The sequence below is a fragment of the Heterocephalus glaber genome, unplaced genomic scaffold, assembly GCF_053883595.1.
Source record: "Heterocephalus glaber isolate CG9 unplaced genomic scaffold, H.glaber_assembly_v1.0 deba00001569, whole genome shotgun sequence".
Lineage (NCBI taxonomy): Eukaryota > Metazoa > Chordata > Mammalia > Rodentia > Bathyergidae > Heterocephalus > Heterocephalus glaber.
In genome coordinates this window covers 2,369,055-2,390,024 of record NW_028258354.1, presented here as the reverse complement: position 1 = coordinate 2,390,024, position 20,970 = coordinate 2,369,055, and the positions used below count along the sequence as shown (strand labels likewise).

Sequence of the window (20,970 nt, the reverse complement as noted above, 5' to 3'; positions counted from 1 at the left end):
CCTTGCAAGCCCAAGGTCCCGAGTTCAATCCCCCATATGAAACAAACAAACATAGTGCTTCTGCATAAAATACGTCTTTCAGGAATGGGGTCCTTTGTCCTGGGATATTTCAACTCAATCTTTAAGTTGGGGAAGGGCTGCATGAAGGAGAAAGCCTGGCAGTCTTGAGTGTAATTTCTGGCTGTGGTACTCTTGTGCTGGGTTACCTTATGTAAGTAAATCCTAATTTATGAGCCTTAGTTTTCATATCTCCAAAATAAGACTGATACTAATTGCTTTGCAGGTGTCTGATTAGGAGAGATAAACTGAGTGGCTGGCACACCAGAGGCACTCTATACTAGCTATTTACATAACGAGTTCCTACTAAATATAGATGCTTTTAGACCCTGTGGAGACTTGTAAGGTAAAGTTCTCTTAGTTTCAAATGACGAAAATTCCTGAGTGTTCTTAGTTTTCAAAATTCTTGTACATCACCTCTTCTCTGCCTATAAGGAAGACGAGGGCAAGCAACTAAAGCAGCCAAACTTTTGGAAGCACTTAATGGTTTATAAAACATTTTCGTGTGGGCTGCCTTATTTTAACGACTGAACTTTATGGATAAGAAAACAAGTCCTATGAAGTCACCAAAATAAATGGTAGAGGGATAAACTTAGAATCCAGGAATCCTAATCCCAGCAGGGTGACCTTTTCACCAACTCATGCGTCACTAAGATGTTGGGCAGCAGTTTCTGGGTGGGGTATTTTGCGGCCACCTGACCCCACTCATCACCAACACCGCGCGTCCATGACTACGATACATTTGGCCTGCGGCCGCGCTACTCTGCGAGTTACTCAAGGGCTAGTTGTGGCCTTCGAAGGGCCACTAAGTAGCTCCTGAATAGGGCTCACTCTCATCCTCGCTCGAGGCAGCACTCTCCTCTCCATCGAAGAACTCCACAGTTCCTACCCTGCCGCGCCAAGGAAGGGCGAAGCGCCAAGGAAGGGCGAAGCGCCCAGCTCCCGGCCCACAGCGCCAGTGGCACTGCGCACCGCAGGGCCCTCAACGTGAATGAGTCCGCAGGCGCTAAAAGCACGGCCCACCGCCTTGCTCTCATTGGGCATCCTCGCCCTCTCCCGCGCCCCAACTCTTAGCTTCTCCTATAATTGGACCAGAAACCTGTCCATCCCGGCCCCCAGGAACCTCCCCCCTCTCCACCCCCTCGACCCCAGCCCAATTCTCCAGAATCCCGGGCGTTGCTCCCCCAGCCTCCACCTGGGGGAATGGGTGCACCTGGCCTAGGCGGACAGGGAGGGAACCGGCCCCTCCTCCTGCTCCAGCCCCACCCCCGGCCCTCTTCTCCAAGCCCGGCTCAGCGCTCCCTCACAAGGCTCCCCCGCACCTGTCTCGCCCGCTACTCCTCCGACCCTCTCTCCCTCCCAGCCGGCGCTCCGACGTCCTGGGCGCTTTGGGGCTTGCGCTCCATGAGGGCTCTGCAGCGTGCGCTGAGCCTGGCCATCAGTCACTGCCCGTGGGCAGGCTGGGGTCCCCTGAGTCGGAGCCCCATCCTTGGCGGGGGCGTCTGGCAACACCTCAGTGAGGCCGCGGCGCAGGGCAGGGAGACGCCGCACAGCCACCAGCCGCAGCGCCAGGATCAGTAAGGCCCGAGGGACAGGGGCTCCCTCTCCCACTGTCGTTCTCGCTAGCTACCGAGTCCCCTTCCCCAGGGAGCGCAACTCATCTCCCCTCTCCTCGCTCACTAGACTGCGATGCCTTTTCCTTTAGATTTGGGGCTTTGGGTCCGCCGCGCTCGGGCGGTAACGTGCCGCCCGCCCGTTAGGGCGTTTGGGCAGGTCGGTCTTCGAGATGGTGCCTGTCCAAGGTGCGTACTTAACAGGGGACGTTAGATGGGCGCCGAGTGTTTCTTGGGGCACGTGTCTGAATGCGGGGCCGTGTGCACGCCCCACCAACCTTATCTTTCCTCTCCCTGGTTCTCTTGTGCGTTTTAGGGGCTGTGTGGGTGTGCAGCAGCCTCGCCTGCCTCAGGTCCCAGCGTACTTGGGTCTGTGTGCTAGGTCTGCTTCTGCGTGTCCTCAGCGGGGAATTGTGATGCGCGTGTGTTTCTGGTGCGCAGATACGTGCTTATGTGTTGAGTTCATCTGCCTAGCAGGGCTCCCTAATCTGTAGAATAAGGATGGTTTTCTAAATTGGTCTTTGAAAATATTTATAAGGGGTGGGGGAGTATTTATAAGATGCACGTATATAACGAGCCAATCAAAGCCATTATATATGCTGCTCAGGCTCTCTCACTCAAACCGTTCTCTTCCTTTGGGCACTTCTTACACCCCTGAAGCCAAACTTATTTCTCCCCCACCGCCTAGGAGTACGAGGTGGCTGAGCGCCCCCTCCCCATTTCTTCCCAGACAAAATAGTTCTCAGCTAGAAACTTGTCCCCCCGAGAGGGCCTGCTAGGCACTGTCCAAGTATCCCCTCCCCTATTGTAGCAGTAACAGGAAATGGGCCACCTCTCCTGTCATTGACACCTGCCTGGTGACACTCAGACACATATACACACCATAATTAAAGTGGCCAGGCTGACCTAGCACTGCCTCACCGCCACAGGAGTTCCTCTCCTGAGAGGTAACAGACCAATACATATTATTTATTCATCATTATGCTGTACTTTTCCATCAGCCTCTTCTCAAAGAGACATGGAACATTTAAAGGATAAGTGATCTCCTTTCTGTTCTAATCTCCACCAGACTTCCTCCCAAATATTTACTTTGGGAGAATGAAGATGTGATAAAGGGAGTGCTTACCCTCCCTCGCCTTTTCACCTCCTCTGAACTGGGGGAACTTGAGGTTATCCCTGATTGCCCTCGAAGACACCCCCATTCTGTAGTCAGGTGGTGGAATATTTTAGAAGACCTAGTTTCTCCTCTCTATGGCTGGCTTGTGCTCCAGAGAACCTCTTTAAAGGCCTTGGAGCATTGGGTCATTGCTCCCTGGACAGAAGGGTAGACAGCACTAGAGGTTACAGGCTCTGGAAGTGTGACACCAAGAGGAAAAGGGGCTTCTGTGTTTGTGGGGGAAGGAGGGCAGCAAAAAGGAAATTACTTGTAATTTGGGTTATTTTTAAAATATTTAGCTTTATTGTCGGGCATAGTGGTACACTCCTGTAATCCCAGCACTCAAGAGGCTGAGGTAGAAGGATGGCTGTGCGTCTGAGGCCAGCTTAGGATACACAGTGAGTTCAAAGCTAGCCTGAACTATATAGTGAGACCCTGTCTCAAAAAACAAACAAGGTCACTGCCTGCTGTGCAAGTGCAAGGACTGGAGTTCCATCCCCCGTACCAAAAACAAAACAAACAAAAACAAACAAGGGCCCAGGATATAGCTCAGTGGTGCAGCATCCCCGGTACCAAAAAAAAATGCACCACCATACCCAGCTTCTTCTTGATACTGTTTATCTTGTCTTTCTTAAAAATCAAAATATAGCCAGGCATGATGGCACATGACTATAATCCCAGCACTCAGGAGGCTGAAGTGGGAGGATCACTGTGAGTTTGAGGCCAACTATACAAAAAAACCCCAACAAAACAAAAATACTTCTGCAATCCTCCTGCCTCAGCCTCCAGGAGTGAGGCATGTACTACTATCATCAGCTTGTGAACAGTTTTAATACTACTGAATATGTGTTTATGACATTATCACTTTTCTTCAGTACTGGGGATTGAACCTAGAACCTTGGGCCTGCTAAGGAAGCACTCTACCACTGAGCTACATCTTTTTATTTTTTTTTTTAGACAGGGTCCCTAAATTGCCCTCCAACTTGTGGTTCTGCCTCAGCAACCACCCCTCCAGGAGATGGTCATAATTATTTCTTAGAGTAAATTTCTGGGAAATTTTGCTCCCAAGAGATATGTAACGTCATGGATAACTTGCCTAGCCTTCTAAAAATACTTTATGCATAAAATACCTGTGATATTATTTTCCCTTTTTTTATACAAATAGTATTATACTGTACACATTGTTCTGTACCTTGCTTTTTTCCCTTTAGCATTATATTGGTAATCAATCTATGACTCAGTCAAAGGGTCTACAATGTTTTAAAGGCTTTTGAGTTACCCTAAAGTGGTGTGGCATTATTCCCTGTCTTCCATCAGCTTCCATGCACAGAAACTTACCTTCAAAGTGTTGCTACAAACTTTTCTCTTGAGTTATCCCTTAGATAGCCTTTCCCCACCTCCTCCTTATGGGCACTAGCATCACTGTGACAACTGAATTTCCTCAGAAAAAGGATTCTCTCTTATGGCATTTTTTATGACTTATAAACATGCCTGATCTATGCCAAGCCTCTTCAGAATCTTTTTATTTTTTAGAGTATTGTTTCAATAGATAATACAATCATATGGTTCAAAATTCAAAATTTACAAAAGGTATAGCAATGAAATCTGGTAATTCTTACTGAAGATGCACTGGGCATAGGGGAATGCTAGGAAGACAATGTATAAAACACAAAGACCTAAAAGTAGAGCCAAGTATAGAGTCTTCTGACAGTAAGATGGCACATATGTCATAGCAGCAGCATAAGCAAAATATGAAGGTTTGGGGAAGCTGTCACAGAGTTGGTGACACTGGATCTGGAGATAAAAGAGAAGAAAGTCATTCCATGCAAAAGTTATAGCAGAAGCAAAGTCCAAAAAAATCTCCTAGTGTATGGCCCAGTTTGGGAGTCATCTGTTACTTCAGTCATAACTGAAGTGTGGGAATGGTGGGGAATAGGAAAAGAAAGTTGGCAGGTTTTACATAGCCTTGAACACTACAACCAAGAAATAAGAGCTTATTTTGTAGCCCCTACAAAGCTACCACAGAGGTTTTCTTTTTTGCAGTACTTGAGTTGAACTCAGGGCCTCATGCAACTACACCACTGAACTACATTCCCAGCCCTTTTTAAATTATCTTGAGATGAGTTCTAATTTGCCCAGGCTTCCCTTGAAACTTGTGATCCTCCTACCTCAGCCTCCCAAATAGTTGGGCTACAGGTGTGTGCTACCACATCTGCCACTACAAGGTTTTTGGGTTTTTTTGTACTGGGGATCAAACTCAGGTCTTTGCACTTGCGTAGCAGGCGGCGAAACCACTGAGCTAAATCCCTGGCCCACTACAAGGTTTTTGACTACAGAAAATTGACTTTTAGATAACTGGCACATTGTGAAAGATGGATAGGAAGTCCAGAGAGTACAGTGGCAACTAGGTGACAGACAACAAGGAACTAATGATAAATCAACATGATTTACTGATCATCTCTTTTTTTTTTTTTTAAACAGGGTCTATGTGGTTCAGGCTGGCCTTGAACTCACCCCGATCCTCCTGCCTCAGGCTCCTGAGTGCTGGGATTACAGACATGTGCCACCACACTTGGCAGCTGAGGATCTACTTTGTGTCTATGTTTTTCATGGAATATGATTTTTTTTTTTTTTGGTGCCAGGGATCGAACTCGGGTCCTTGTGCTTGCGCAGCAGGTGGCGAAACCACTGAGCTAAATCCCCAGCCTCACGGAATATGATCTTAAGCCTCATATCACCCATGAGAAGTAGCCATTAATATTCATTTTTTACTGATAAGGAAGTGAGTTCAACACTATTAAATGACCTGCCCAAGATCATATAGCTATTAAGGAGCAAACTGTGGTTCTTTCTTATTACACCATACTTATTACACAGGGGAAAAGGAGAATAGAGAATAAATTTTAAATATTATTGTGCACATTGCCTGTAATCTCATCACTCTGGGAAGCTCAGGCAGGAGGATCACAAATTCAAACTCAGCCTGGGCAATTTTGCAAGACCTTGCCTTTTTTTTTTTTTTTTGGTACTGGGGATTGAACTCAGGTCCTTGGGCTTGCAAGGCAGGCGGCAAAACCACTGAGCTAAATCCCTGGCCCAAGACCTTGTCTTTTAAAAAAAAATTTAAAAAGGCCTAGGAATATAGCTCAGTGAGAATGCCCTGTGTTCAATTCCTTATACTCAACAAATAAATTGCAAGAGTAGATTAAATGGTTCAGAGAGGAAGCATAAAGAAGTCATTCACCTAATGATAAGCCCGTGTTCAAGGTGGAGGAGCAGGGAGCAGTTCTCAGGCTCCTGCCCTCCTCCTGTCTCTTTCCCCAAACAGTGATGCGTCACAGAGTGGCATGTTGTCCCGCCTCGGTGACTTGCTTTTCTACACTATTGCTGAGGGACAGGAACGAATTCCTATCCACAAGTTCACTACAGTAAGTTATTCTCTACCTGTTCTGAAACCTCATCTGTTAGGACTGCTGGGAAGTGGAAAATAGAGGAAAAGTGGGACAAGTCCAGGGCTGCTAATGTGCTGCTGCTGGAGGATGAAGAATACAGATGAGCAGTAACAGAGGCCCAGGCTAAGACAATCCCATCCCTGCCTCAGGGCCAGGAGCTGAGAAACTCTGACTCACAAAAAAGAGGAGGAAACCCTTGTCACTCTTCAAAGCTGCTGCATTCCCCCTGTCCCTAGTTTCCAAACCCATTCGTTCCACCTAAGGTAGTAATTGGGGTTGAATATTTAGATTACTGTCCTTAAGTGCTCTTACCTGGCCTCTTCTTTCCCCTAAGGCACTGAAAGCCACTGGACTGCAGACATCAGATCCCCGGCTCCGGGACTGCATGAGCCAGATGTACCACATGGCCCAAGAGTCCAGCAGTGGTGGTCTCTTGGACCGAGATCTCTTCCAAAAGTGAGGGTCCCAGAAACAAGGGCACTGCTCTTGAAACTGTTCAGTGGGCACAGACTGTCAGAGCAGGGAGGACTCTTGGGGACTATATAGTTCAGCCACTGTATTACAAGTAGTACATGAATATTCATAAAAGTTCAAACAATATAGAAATACATTCTCCTTTCCTTCTCCATCCAGTCCTAGCCCCCTTTACCAGAAGTAAACAATGTTAACAGGTTAGTGGCTGTCTTCTCAATAATGTCTTATATTTTCAATACATATATGACTATATAGAAATATATCTTTAAAAAAAAGAAAAATGTCTTACATTATCTTCCCATGTTATGACAACACCTCATTTTAGAGACGAGGAAACTAAAACCTAAAAAGATAAAGTGACTTGCCAAAGGTCATACATTTATTGGTTCCAAACTAGATGACCACTCACAACCTTCTTTATTCCCAACTTCCATGGCTCCAGAGTGAGTCCCAGCTGCATCTCTCCAGCCCCCTAATGCAATCATGTCTGGGATCCAGGTGTGTGAGCAGCAACATTGTGCTCCTGACCCAGGCATTCCGAAAGAAGTTTGTCATTCCTGATTTTGAAGAGTTCACGGGCCACGTGGATCGCATCTTTGAAGATGCCAAAGAGCTCACTGGAGGCAAAGTGAGGGCGGGGGAATAAGGGAGGGGCAAGGGCTCTGGGCCAGACATATCTTGCTTCTCAGACTTCCTGGGGCTGGGAATCCAATGGATGAGTGAGACATGAGAAGCAAAACCTCTAAAAATGGGAACATGACCTCATGTGTATGCATACTGGTGATTCCTAGAGCAGGTGAGGGAATCCTGTGGGGACAGTTGGATAGTCAATTGAGCCTTCAGGATAACCAAGCCTAAGATTAAAAAGGGAAGCCAATCTCAGAATTCTCCACTTTTCTTTCTTCCTTCTTTTTTTTTTTTTTAACTTTCCATTGGATTTACTGACATCCCCACAGGTTTGGAGCTACAAAAAGATAAGTCCCCTAGGACTTAAGGCTTGTGTATTTCTGGGAGCACTAGGCAGAAAGGAACCCATCTGCCATGCAGGAGACAGAATATTAGCTTTTATCCAAGAGGATTTTCTGACCATGAACCTCAGCACTGTTCTTCTCATATCCACCTCCCTTTTCTCTACCCACTCATGCCCAGGTGGCAGCCTACATCCCTCAGCTGGCCAAGTCAAACCCAGACCTCTGGGGTGTCTCCCTGTGCACTGTGGATGGTCAGCGGTGAGATGCTGGGTGAGAGGAAGGGGAGGCAGGGCACAAGAGTGGAGCAAAGGCCAACCTCTTTCATGGCCTCTGTCTACCTCCAGGCACTCTGTGGGCCACACAAAGATCCCCTTCTGCCTGCAGTCCTGTGTGAAGCCGCTCACCTACGCCATCTCCATAAGTACTCTAGGTACTGACTACGTGCACAAGTTTGTGGGCAAGGAGCCCAGCGGCCTGCGCTATAACACACTCTCCCTCAATGAGGAAGGTGAGCAGCCCTAGGACTCAACCAAACTGACATCTGCACTCTCTTCCTCATCTCCACCCCCTTCCTCAGACTTTTCTGTTTCTTTGCTTTTCCCCCATCCAAGGACTAGTCTCTGACCCTGCGTAGCTTCTGAGATCAGACGATATTAGGCACATTAAGGGTGGAAGAGCTGTAGACTCTTGTTTTTTCGGATTAGTCCTGCCATTCCTTTCTCCCTAGCAAAGAAATCCTTCTTGGGCAGGCTGTAAGGACGCTTTGTCCAGTGGCCGGGGATTTAGCTCAGCGGTTCTGCCACCTGCCTCGAAAGCGCAAGGATCCGAGTTCGATCCCCAGTACCAAAAAAAAAAAAAAAAACCACAAAAAAACCCTGGGGCCGGGTATTTAGCTCAGTGGTTTCGCTGCCTGCTGTGCAAGCTCAAGGACCCAAGTTCAATCCCCGGTACCAAAAAAAAAAAAAAGTAAGGACGCTTTGTCCAGTGGCTCATAATACTCTGGGTGATTTGTATTTCCCCAGGAATCCCCCATAACCCCATGGTGAATGCTGGTGCCATTGTTGTCAGCTCCCTGATCAAGGTCAGTGCCACCTTAACCTTCTGAAAGATACTGTTCTCTAACCCTCCTTGTTTCTTTCTTTCTTTCTTTCTTTCTTTCTTTCTTTCTTTCTTTCTTTCTTTCTTTCTTTCCTTCTTTCTTTCTTTATTTATTGGTACCAGGGATCCAACTCAAGACCTTGTGCTTGTGAAGCAGGTGGCGGAACCACTGAGCTAAATCCCTGGCCCACCTCGTTTCTGTATTCCTCACAGCTGTTCAGCTTTCCAGGGAGACCAGTGAGGGATTGATTCTTTAAGGATTCTCAAGATGCACGTAAGCGCACAGCAGGGACCCAAGTTTTATGCTGAGGATGTTGATAAGAACTGTGCTACCTCCCCCACTCTCACCTCATACTGTCACCTGCCCCCACCCATGAGTCTAGAGCTCAAAGCTTCCTGGCCCTTAGAGAAGTGAGCAGATCCTGACCCCTGCCTAGGACCAAGGGCTGAATGCCAGAGGCAGGGGGAGGACAGCACCATTAGGCACTGATTGGCCACTTCTGGGTGAGGGACATGGAGAGGAGGTGAATGGCCAGTCCAGGGCAGTTACTCACGTCACCTGGAGCTGTGAGTTGGCCTTGAATAAGGGTGTCAGGCAGGGCCCATCAGCTGTAGGTCTCCCAGGGCTTGAGCAAGAACCTCGGAACAGTGTGGGCAGCAACACTCTGGAACCAATCACAGCTCCTTGTGGGGAAGGTGGTGTTAGAAACCCTCCCCCCAGGGACTCCGGTATCAGAGTCCCTGTGCTGTTGACTCTATAGCTGACATGTACAGGAAGCACTGAGTCTGGGGGAGGAGACCAGGCCAAGACTCTCATCTTGTTCTGGGATGGCTCTATCTACAGCCCTGTATCTGAGACATGGCTCAACCCCCCGCCCAAGTCAGCCATATTAGACATGATTCTCAGCTAAAATCCTTAACCTCAATGCTGGGGATGTAACCCAGTGGCAGACTGTTTGCCTAGCATGGATGAGGGCTTGTGTCCAATCCCTAGCATGCTAAAAAAAAAAAAAAAACCCTTTAGCCAGCTGGGGATTTAGCTTAGTGGTTCTGCCACCTGCCTCGAAAGCGCAAGGACCCGAGTTTGATCCCCGGTACCCCCCGCAAAAAACCCTTCAGCTTCACCGACTATTATAATGTATTCAGCAGACACCCTCATCCCATTTCTGCCACTCCATCCAATCTTGGAGATTGGAGATTGTATAAGACTCAGTAGAGTGCTGGGCTCTACCATGAGGTACAAGGGGTGGTGATGGGGATCAGGGCTAAGGATGGGACTTGGGCGCAGAACTGGAGTAAGGAAAATGAGAGTTCAAATCAGGAATGAGGAATCCGATTGAGGACAGAAGTGGTAAGGCTGATTGATGGGGTGAGGTTATCTATATCCTCATTACATACTAAAATTCAAAGTCAGTTATTAAGATCAGTAGATACACATGAATACAAGAAGGTCTCAGTTGCTTAAAAAGAAAAAATTCCCCAGGGCATGGTGGTGAGCACCTGTAGGTCTAGCTACTTGAGGGGATTGAGCCCCAAAATTCCAGACCAGCTTGGGCAACACACCAAGACCCAGTCTCAGAAAAACAAACCAAAGGTGGGGGCGGGGAAGAAAGCAAGGTCATTGTAATATGTAACATTCCCAATAGCTCATCTAGCAGTTTAACCCCACCGGTGCTTTGGACCCTTCCCTGTCATCCTCCTAAGCTTGGAATACTAACATCCTTCTCTTTCTCTGCAGATGGACTGTAACAAAGCAGAGAAGTTTGATTTTGTAAGTTCCTGTTACTCAACTCCTGGCTGCCTTTCACCATGGCATGCTGTCCTCTCCAGCTGTCTCAAATACCTGGCTCTAAGCCCACTATTAGGTGCATCTGCTCATACCAGAATCCTTATTTCCAGAGGAGTGGGAACCTGCTGGTCTCAGAGATGAAAGCCTCTCGAGTCCCTGATCTCTTGGGTGAAGCTGGTTCCAAAGGGCTAGTCATTCTGGGATGTGTTTAGTAGGGGTCCTTAGTCAAATGGCACCTCCCTTGCCCCTCTTCTCTTCCAGGTGTTGCAATATCTGAACAAAATGGCTGGGAATGAATACGTGGGTTTCAGCAATGCCACGTAAGGCCCTGTTCAGAGGGTTGGCTGAATGCACTGTGGTGGTGCGTGTGTATATACACACAGGAGAGAGAAGGGGAGGGGGTCGAGAAAGAGAGTGAATATGAATCTTAGGAGGAAGAAATTCCAGGGGTGCTGGGTATAGTGGTGCACACCTATAATCACAGCACTCAGGAGGCTGAGGCAGGAGGATTGCTGCAAACTCAGGGCCAGCCTGGGCTACATAGTGAGTTCAATGCCAGCCTGAACTATGTAGCAAGACTCTCAAAAAAAAAAAAAGAAGGGGCCAGGGATTTAGCTCAGTGGTTTCGCCGCCTGCTACCCAAGTGCAAAGACCTGAGTTCCATCCCTGGTACCAAAAAAAAAAAAAAGAAAAGAAAAAAGAAAAAGAGGGGCCAGGGATTTAGCTCAGTGGTTTCGCCACCTGCTGTGCCAACGCAAGAACCCAAGTTTGATCCCCGGTATCAAAAAAAAAGAAAAATTTCAGGGGAACTTTGGGCTCCTAGCTTTCTCTCAAACCCTTCATTGGCATTTGTTTACTCTGTGAAATAATTTGTTTCATTTTTAATTAGTATGTATGTAATAAGAGAGCAGTATGACGGTTTATGCCTAAACCCTTGCTGAGACACTCAAAGCCAAAAACCTCACTAGTGTCCCTAGACTACAGACAGCTGTGGGTGTTTAAAAAATTTTATTTAGATTTTACAACAAGGCTGTATAGAGTGTTTGCTCAGGTTCAGAAGTATCCTTTAATGTTACTGTGCAAGGTAGACAAGGGGCCAATTCTATTAGACGTCTGTGTAGTTCTATGTCTCTCTACAAAGGTAATATCTCCCTTTCCCCACATTCACCTCTCAAACTTCACACACTAAGTTGGGTGTTTGCTTCAGATTCCAGTCTGAGAAAGAAACTGGGGATCGGAATTATGCCATTGGCTATTACCTCAAGGAAAAGAAGGTAACTGGGAGAGAATGGTAGAGAAAGTCCCTGGGAATTCTGCTGCTGGCGGAAGGGCAGTAGGGTCTGGGGACTTGAGCTGAGACCCTGACAGTATGCAAGGGGCTGTTGATGGTCTGAAGAGAATGCTCTCCTTTCTTCCTGCAGTGCTTTCCTAAGGGGGTGGACATGATGGCTGCCCTTGATCTCTACTTCCAGGTAAGCAAACACTCTCAGGACCAAGAGAACAGGACAGACTGACCGCTCTCCCTCCCGGCCCACACAGGGAACACCAAGGAAGCTTGTTGAGAGATCTAAATGCCAAGAACAATGTTCTACACTGCGTGCATACTGGGTCCACACTGCACCTTCGCCTCTCTCCTGTCTCCACAGCTGTGCTCCGTGGAGGTCACCTGTGAATCAGGCAGTGTTATGGCGGCCACCCTTGCCAATGGCGGCATCTGCCCCATCACAGGCGAGAGTGTGCTGAGCGCCGAAGCAGTGCGTAACACCCTCAGCCTCATGCATTCCTGCGGCATGTATGACTTCTCTGGCCAGTTTGCCTTCTATGTGAGTGTTTTGGGGCCTGCCATCCATCTGCCATGAGCCCAGTGCCAAAAAAGGACCCTGCACACTAAAGATAGGAGGAAGCTCGTTTTGTTTCTGCTGGCCAGGCAACTGGGCTGAGGGGAAGTTATCAAACACATGTTCCTCAAATCCAGACACAGTGGTTCAGCTTCTGAAATGCTTTTGTGCGAGATTTATTTATTTATTTATTTAGGTACAGGGATAGAACTCAGGACCTTGTGCTTGCAAGGCAGGCACGGTGTCAGTGAGCTAAATCCCCAGGACCCCCACCCTCTTTTGGTACCAGGGATTGAACTTGGGACCTTGCGCTTACCAGGCAGGCATGGTGCCACTGAGCTAAATCCTCGGCCCTTGTGTGATCTTTAATGTGGCTGTCTCTTTGTAAGATTTCAGATCTAGCCAGGTGTGGTGGCACATGCCTGTAATCCCAGCACTCTGGAGGGTGAGGCAGGATTGCTGTGAGTTGGAGGCCAGCCTGAACTATATAGTGACCCTGTCTCAAAAAACCAAAACCAAACCGAACAAAACATGATTTATTTATTTATTTATTTTTTGCCCTCTAGGCAAGCACTCTGCCCCTGAGCTACACCTGCTAGGAAAGGTTTTTGTTGGGTTTTTTTTGTACTGGGGATCCAACTCCAGTCCTTGGACTTGTGAGGCAGGCGGCAGAACCACTGAGCTAAATCACCAGCTCTAGGAAAGGTTTTTCTGACTGCCTTATCTCAAGTGGGCCCGCCTCTACCTCTATTCACGGCACCTTTTTTCTCGTCAGTGTTTGTCATAATTATATTTGTCTATTTATGTATGCATGTTTATTACCTCTCTCCTACATCAGAAATTAAGTTAAATGAGACTTGTCCTAGTTCTAAGCACAGCAGCCACCACAGAATGCTGTTAATATCTGAGTAAACATTCCTTAACTGTATCAGTGAATGGAGGGAGAGGATGCCATTAAGAAGCTAATTAAGGGGCTGGGGATTTAGCTCAATGGTTTCACCACCTGCTGCGCAAGCACAAGGACCCAAGTTCGATCCCCAGTACCAAAAAAAAAAAAAAAAGCTAATTAATATGGCAAAATAAATTGAGGTGGGTTGTGGCCTTGCCGATACAGTCACTTAGAATAGTCTGCCTTATTTTCCTAGATTTGGGGGACTCTCAACTAATCCTTAGCTTCAAATTTGTTTTCCAGGTGGGCCTGCCAGCCAAGTCAGCTGTATCAGGAGCCATCCTCCTGGTGGTACCCAATGTCATGGGAATGATGTGTCTGTCCCCTCCGCTGGACAAGTTGGGGAACAGCCAGAGAGGGATCAACTTCTGCCAGGTAAGGTGCTCTGCATAGAGTACTATTTTTGAATTAAGCCATAAGTTTATTTAATAGTTGCTACTTTAAGTAAATAATTTTGAGGGCCAGGGATTTAGCTCAGTGGTTCCGCTGCCTGCCTCTCAAGCACAAGGTCCCAAGTTCGATCCCCAGTACAAAAGAAAAAGTAAATAATTTTGAGCTCCTACCAAGTGCAAGAAGTAAATATCTTTGGCTTACAATTCTAGAAGTTGGTGTCTCTCTTTAACTTCCACAACTATGACAACCTACGGCACTGTGCTCGGAAATTAGACCCACGGCGTGAAGGGGGAGAAGTTCGGGTAAGGGATTTTTAAGGATATTTCAGACTAGAATATTCCATGACATTTTGGCAATACCTTTGGGATAGGATCCATGGGGTAAGGTTAGAAAGCAGCTGGGAATGGGTGGATTCAAAGTCACAATCTCAGGTGGGTATGATTTATGTTCTAGAACAAGACAGTGGTGAACCTGTTATTTGCCGCCTATAGTGGAGATGTTTCAGCTCTTCGAAGGTAATTCTACTTTGACCAAATGTACACAATAAGAGACTCCTGTGCAGAGATCTTACTAGGAGGCAACATAGCAAAACAGTAAAATGCTTCCTCTTGAGGTTTAGCCAGAATGGACATAGATTGCATTTAAATGAGATTATTTTTTTTAAAAAACAAAGTGCCTCCCATATAAGAACTTAATGAATGGCAGTCACTGTTATTACCTTTGAGTGTTAAGAGAATAGTTCTTAGGAGGCAGGGACCCTGCCTCAAGTGGTTGCCAACATCAACAAAATTGTGCTATAGATAGTGATGTTTTTGGAAGCATATTCCCATCTCTCTGTCAGGAGAGTAAGTCTTACTTGTTGTAGAACACAAACTATACAGAGCCTCCAGGTCTTGGCATAAACTGTTTTACTTTTTCTAACCCTGCTTCAGAAAGGACACTAGTGATTCTAAACTGATGTGGGTAACCCTACCACTTTCCACTACCCTCAGGTTTGCTTTGTCAGCTATGAATATGGAACAGAAAGACTATGACTCCCGCACAGCTCTGCATGTTGCTGCAGCCGAAGGTACCTGAAGGGTCAGAGTGGGAGCAAAATGGAAAGATTTTTCTTCTTCCTTCTTGGTATACTCCAGCTGCCAAGGGTCTGAACCAAAGAGTTCAGGACCTATACCCTCTTATTTTCCTTCTGCCTGTATTCTTAGGCCACGTCGAAGTTGTTAAGTTTCTGATCGAGGCTTGCAAAGTGAATCCTTTTGTGAAGGACAGGTGAGTAGGATTAGTCTAAAAGGGGGCAGAGTGGCTTTTCCACCACTGCCCTTCAGTCACCATGCACATATACACAGCCATAGTACTCTCCATGTCTTCTCTGCCTGATCATGATCATTGTCCTTCTCAGGTGGGGCAACATTCCCCTGGATGATGCTGTGCAGTTCAACCACCTGGAGGTGGTCAAATTGCTTCAAGATTACCAGGACTCCTACACAATCTCTGAGTCTCAGGCTGAGGCAGCAGCTGAAGCCCTGTCCAAAGAGAACTTAGAGAGCATGGTGTGAGCACAGGTCACGTACAGGAAAAAGCAGGAGCTGGCCACGCACTTAACTCAAACATCAAAATACTATGGAGCGCTGCTTCGGTGGGGACCAAGAAAAAAAGCCATTTGGTGACACAGGCCTGTGCTTTTTTTGAGTCAGAATACCCCATGCCTTCAGCAGACAGAAAACAGAAGGACCAGAGGGACACCTGCAATAAAGCTATCCACAGAGACTTCAAAGTGTAGCCTAATGGGTTGGTCCAATCAAAACAGTCCCAAGTCTTCACCCAGGTACCCTCTTCCTCTTGCTGAAGAAACCACCTGGAGAGATACTTCAGTGAAGGAACTACCATGAACATGTATATATCACAGAATAAGAGAAAGAGGGGCCTGTGTACTTGGCTTTAGCAGTCTGGAGAGATCTGTCCCCTTGACCAGGATATGCTGCTGCTACCGCTAACGGCAATTTTATAGACAGAGAAAGTATTCTGTGCTCAAATAAACTTTAATTACACAAATTATTATGTGGCTAAATTCATTTTCTTTCTCCCCTAGGGATCTCCACCTTCATCACCATCATAGAAGGTAGAATAAAACAGAACCATAGCATCAGACAGCAGCCCAAACAATACATATTTCATGCACATATTCACTTACCCCACAAGGTTTTCCTCACCCCTAAATAATGCTTCAGGTTAAGTGTATTCTGTTGCCAAAGGAAAAAGGGGTTTGGATCTGAACAGACCCAAAAATGGATGTTGCAAAACCTCAGGCTTTCCTCCTCCCTCTGAAGTTTCAACTGTGGCAGAAATTAAGATGGAACTTCTCAGAAAGACAGTTGCTAGCACTAATCCCCTAGATATCCCTCTAGTGTCTCTTCCCTTTGGTCACAGTTGTAACTGGCACAATTATTAAAACAGACTGGCTAGGTGTCAGGGTGAGGTTGCTGCAGCTATGTGAGGCTGAGGGTCTATGCATGGAGGTACTAGGGATGGAGGACTCTGTTCTCACTCAGACCTACTGAGTCAATAAAGCGCTGAGGGAACCAGAACCCACACTCTGTAGGTGCTGTAGAGAAAGGGCCAAGTCACTGAACAACTCCTACAGCCAGAGGTAGATATGATTTACTCTGGAGAGATTTGGTAGAGTCCCCAAAACAAGTTACGCATGAGTAAAAGGAAGGCGAGATAATACAGTGACAAATACATAATTCAAACACAACTGAAAGACAAGACTCCAAGACTGAATAGTCTCACAAAGGCCTGGGCAATGTGAAGGCAGAGAGACTAAAGAAGCCAAGTCAGGGAACATAATATCCATGGTTGTTCAGGAAACTGGCAGTAGTTTGAAACTGCATGCCTAGCATTCACAAGGTAGAAGATGACTTAATGCACAGGTCTTGACAATGAACTGTGGGAGCTAGAGCTTCTTGGGGCAACATAAAACAGTTTCAGACACTTTGAACAGAAAGCTAGCAAAGAGCATAATTAGGTACTCCCAATAATGGACATACACTAAAGACACTCTGGCACCTCAAGCCCTGAATGACTCAGCAGCTGTCCATCCCAAAGAGCAAAAGCAGGCACCACTGGTCCCCGGAAATCTGTCTGTAGCGTGCAGACCACAGAGACCTGGCTGACATCCACCAGGCTCAGCTTCTGGGCCTCATACTCCAACAGCAGCCCCACTTTTTCTGGCTGCCCGACACCCTCAATTGGGGCTTTCTCGTTGGCCAACATGGTGTGCCACTTGCGCTGGGCACAAGAGAACACCCATGATCGATCATCAACACCGATGCAGCTATCCCGAGACATGTCCACATCTGCCACTCCTATTCGGAACTGCTGGGAGCGCTTCACTGTCACTTCCCAATAGTGTCTGCCACTGGTGATCGCTGTGTCTGCCAGCACCACTGCCCACTCCCGGAAACGCTCCACATTCAGGGCTACCTTGGTAGGCTCCAATCCCACCAAGCCATATTTGACACCTGTGTCACCTCTGAAGAGTGCCAGACTGCTGTGGGCGGTTTTTTCTTCTAGTTTGAAACTGATGCCTGCGGGAAAAGCAAAAAGACTGGATAATGACAGGAGTAGGACTCTATGGCTGGTGATAGGTTCATATTCTGAAGCAGGCAGCCGGGGGAATCCCAGGCTGGCAACAAAGTGAACAATGCTGCTTTAGTATGGGAACCCCAAGGAGCCGAAAAACTCGGACTGGGGAAGCCATGTCTTTAAAAGAAAAAAGTGCCTAAGGTTTGGAATCCCAAGACTAAGGCAGATGTAGGAGAAAAAAATGACCAATGGGTTGCAGCTCTCTGGGTGGCCCCGGGGAATAAAACACGTACTATTTTGGAGGTAGAAGAGAGTAAAAGGAAATAACCCTACCTCTTTGGGATTCCCCAGAGGCAAACCCCCTTCGTTTCGCAGACCAGCGGCACAAACGCCAGGAACGTGCAAAGGGCAGTGCCATCTTGCGCTACGGACGCACGGGACACGCCCCCGCGTTGAAGACCCCGCGCACTTCCGTCTGCTCCGGGAGCACTTGGTTCGTCCGGCGGTCGCGCAATTTGATGACGTAGCTCAAGGCCACAGTGGGAGCAGACATCCCAGTGGGTTTCGATCTTCTGGAGATTTTTTTGGAGTTTAGCGAGGAGGAATCCCAATCACATTTGAATGAAATAGGACCTGTCGAGATAAGTCATACAACCATGAGTTCTAGAATTAGGCAGTAATTAGATTGGCTTCAGTGTGTGGCTTTAGGCAAATAATTTTTCTGAGCCTCAACATTCTCATTTGTGAAACTGAAATAATGCAATCATAGACCTTGCTACGAAGAAGTCCTGGGTTCGACCTCTGATCGAAAAATAATAATAATAGTAATAATAATTTAGAATACAGCTTGCCAAATAGCAATCACTGAGTAAGGGGCAGTTGTAAGTACTGACTAAATAAATAAATAATGTACATACTGGTTTTGTATTTTCAGGGCTCAGAGTGGATGATTAACTGAAAGTATCAGGCTGTTTTTGTTTTGTTTTGTTTAAACAATCTTGCTATATAGTCAGGCTGCCCTTGAACTCACTATACAGCTCAGGCTGTCCTCAGATTCTCCAAGATCTTCCTGCCTCAGCTTCCCAAGTGCTGGGATTACCCATATTTAATTCTTTATGTTTCAGATATGTGTATTCCACAGCCTAACAGACATTCATACCTGCTGTCCTCCAGTTACCTTAAATTCAGTATGTCCAAAACTAACTTCATCTTCCTACACAAACTTCCTCCTCCAGTCCCTGACTCCAGAAACTATATCCTATATCCAGCCAGTTACAGAGGAGTCCCTGACTTCTTTGTCTCTCTCATCTGACATATCTCATTGTCATTTAATTCCTATTACATTATTTCTCCCAGAGACTGCTGAATAGGCTTTCTAGCTGGTATCCCACTTTCCTCAGTGCTGCCTAGGAAACAAACAGGCAACTGCTTATTTTAGCCATTAGGTTTTAGATTCTTTTTTTTTTTTTTGGTACTGAGGATCGAACTCAGGACCTTTCGCTTCCAAGGCTGGCGGCAAAACCACTGAGCTAAATCCTTAAGAATGGAGATTAAGTCCTTTGTTCTCTGTGTCCCAGGGCCTCAGTATTCTCCATAGCAGAGATGAAGGGATATGAATGACTAGAGTATAAAGGGTCCACTTTTGTGTCCACATCGTTGGAGTACAGCAGTTCTTTCCACCAGGTGTCAGTCTGGCCCAACCTTTTCAGCCACTTAAATGTGAAAAGTGAGAAATTTTTTGCCTTTTTTTTGGTACTGGGGATTAACACAGGACCTACATCTCTAGCCCTTTACTTTTAGTTTGAGACAGGAATCCCAAATCACTAAATTGCCCAGGCTGGGCTTGCACTAGCAATCCTGCCTCAGCTTTCCAGAATGCTGGGATTGCAGGAATGTGCCACATGCCTTGTTGGTTTGTTCCCTTTTAAGCCTAGGAGTGAAGTACTGGAGGAAAGATTTCCTTCAGAAAAGTCTTTCTCTGTCAGTATTTTGCATTTTGGTAGTAACAACAGAAAAATTCCAGGATTATATTTCTGTAGGATTTCTCCTGCTGTTCATCCTGGCCTGAAAACTGAAACAGTCCCTCACATCGCCACTTAAGACACACATACCTCTGTTACTTCGTCTCCCATTCAAGAATAGCTTCACCTGTCATCTCTTGTATTATTTTACTTCTATAGACTGGCCACTTATCTAATAAACATAGCTTCATCATTCAGATGATTTATTCTCCTCACTGTTAACAAGTAATTATTCTTAACATTTGGTTATGTCCTAATTAGGAAGTGATAGAATTGCTTGACACACGAGATTGGGTAGGACATTTGAGGTAGAGGGAACCACTTAGGCTAAAGCCCTGGGTTATGAAACAAAATTGAGCATGTGAACAAGGAACACAGTTTCGCCAAAGTTTCATGTTGGTGAAATGAGAAGAGCACTAAAGGGCCATGTGTGCCATGATGGGGAGTTTAAACTTGTCTTTCAGGCATTTATGAACTGTTGAAAGGAACACAGGGAAATGACAAATTACAGGTCCTAATAGTGAGGTAAACCTGGCAGCAACATGAAGAGTGAATTGGAAGAGATGAGACTAGGGAGACGAACAGGATCGGAGGCCACTAGACTTCTCATATGAGACATAGTGTGGGCTCAGCTATCTAAGATATAAGATTAGTGGCAACTTGAGTATAAAGGGAGAGGGGACTGATTAGATGGGAACAAGAGGATGAGGAAGAGGCAAAGCTGATTCATAGGTTTCTATGAATGAGGGGATACAACAGAAGTGTGTCGGGATGGGAGGAAGACAGTTAAGTTTTTCATAGGGTGAATTTGAGGTATTTGTGGAACCACCAGGTGTAAATGTTCTATAGGTACATGGATTTAAATTTCAAGACATCCTGGTGGGGTGATGCACCTCTGTAATCCTTCATACTCACGAGGATGAGACAGGATGATTGCAAGTTTGAGGACAGCTTGGGTAACTTAGCAAAGTAAAAAATAAAGGGCTGGGGATTTAGCTCAGTGGTGCCGCGCCTGCCTTGCAATCACAAGGTCCTGAATTCAATCCCCATACCAAAAATAAATAAATAAATAAATAAATAGGGTTGGGGAAGTAGGTTGGTGGTAATGTTCCCCTGGCTTTGATCTATAGCACACACTCACACAAAAAAAATCCAGACAGGTAGATGTAGTTGAGATCATCCAAGGAGAGGGTGTAGAATTACAGTAAGTAGGGAATAAACTGAAGGCACAAACCTAGTGTTAAGGGTTGAGACAGATGAGACTCAAGATGAGACATAAAATGTTTAGAGCAGGACCCAACCTTAGTAAGCATTGGTCTGCAAAAAAAGTTGTATCTGACTCTCTGAAAAAGAAAGGGGAAAGGAGGCAAAAATAGGTCAGGCCAATGCTTTGATTACTCTATTCTTGGATTACCCCATTTCCAACATGTGAGGGCCCTGGCCTGATCCAAGTGCTGACTGGAGCCCTCATCTATGGATAGGAGAGGGATGGTGCTCTCAGAGCTTGGTGATTGTTCTGGACTTTGCCAGGAGTCAGCAGCCAGCAAAGCATAACCAGAGAAAGAGAGAGAGAA

At 46.3% G+C, this 20,970-nt stretch overlaps 2 protein-coding genes across 7 annotated transcripts; one reads left to right on the top strand and one right to left on the bottom strand.

The window, feature by feature from the left end:
* The first annotated feature begins 1,185 nt into the window (after positions 1 to 1,185).
* On the top strand, positions 1,186 to 15,845 carry Gls2 (glutaminase 2). Of its 6 annotated transcripts, XM_087192152.1 has the most exons (19): positions 1,208 to 1,634; positions 1,763 to 1,859; positions 6,155 to 6,254; positions 6,613 to 6,734; positions 7,251 to 7,380; positions 7,902 to 7,981; positions 8,068 to 8,231; positions 8,746 to 8,804; positions 10,560 to 10,592; positions 10,872 to 10,930; positions 11,818 to 11,884; positions 12,032 to 12,082; positions 12,257 to 12,433; positions 13,641 to 13,772; positions 14,000 to 14,092; positions 14,244 to 14,305; positions 14,783 to 14,859; positions 14,996 to 15,059; positions 15,190 to 15,845. In XM_087192152.1, exons 3-19 carry the CDS (start codon positions 6,174 to 6,176, stop codon positions 15,344 to 15,346), a joined length of 1,608 nt encoding a protein of 535 aa, XP_087048278.1. In that variant the 5' UTR covers positions 1,208 to 1,634; positions 1,763 to 1,859; positions 6,155 to 6,173; the 3' UTR covers positions 15,347 to 15,845. The 6 variants fall into 6 exon arrangements, with proteins under 6 accessions (XP_012933753.1, XP_004861347.1, XP_087048278.1 ...); XM_004861290.3 differs by lacking the exon at positions 1,763 to 1,859 and having other exon boundaries at positions 1,187 to 1,634; XM_004861291.4 differs by having other exon boundaries at positions 1,571 to 1,859.
* On the bottom strand, positions 15,811 to 17,856 carry Spryd4 (SPRY domain containing 4). The gene is made up of 2 exons (XM_004861289.4): positions 17,709 to 17,856; positions 15,811 to 17,377 (listed from the first exon to the last, which is right to left on the bottom strand). The coding sequence occupies exons 1-2, from the start codon at positions 17,791 to 17,793 to the stop codon at positions 16,839 to 16,841; spliced, it is 624 nt and encodes a 207-aa protein (XP_004861346.2). The 5' UTR covers positions 17,794 to 17,856; the 3' UTR covers positions 15,811 to 16,838.
* Positions 17,857 to 20,970: the final 3,114 nt, after the last annotated feature.

Excerpts from the sequence above, each read along its gene's own strand:
- Gls2 (XM_004861290.3), top strand. The coding sequence starts at position 1,261 with ATGGGTGCACCTGGCCTAGGCGGACAGGGAGGGAACCGGCCCCTCCTC. Across the intron at positions 10,593-10,871 it reads AAGCAGAGAAGTTTGATTTT|GTGTTGCAATATCTGAACAA; the intron begins GTAAGTTCCTGT and ends CTTCTCTTCCAG. Across the intron at positions 14,093-14,243 it reads GTGAAGGGGGAGAAGTTCGG|AACAAGACAGTGGTGAACCT; the intron begins GTAAGGGATTTT and ends TTTATGTTCTAG.
- Spryd4 (XM_004861289.4), bottom strand. The coding sequence starts at position 17,793 with ATGGCACTGCCCTTTGCACGTTCCTGGCGTTTGTGCCGCTGGTCTGCG. Across the intron at positions 17,378-17,708 it reads CTCTGGGGAATCCCAAAGAG|GCATCAGTTTCAAACTAGAA; the intron begins GTAGGGTTATTT and ends CTTTTCCCGCAG.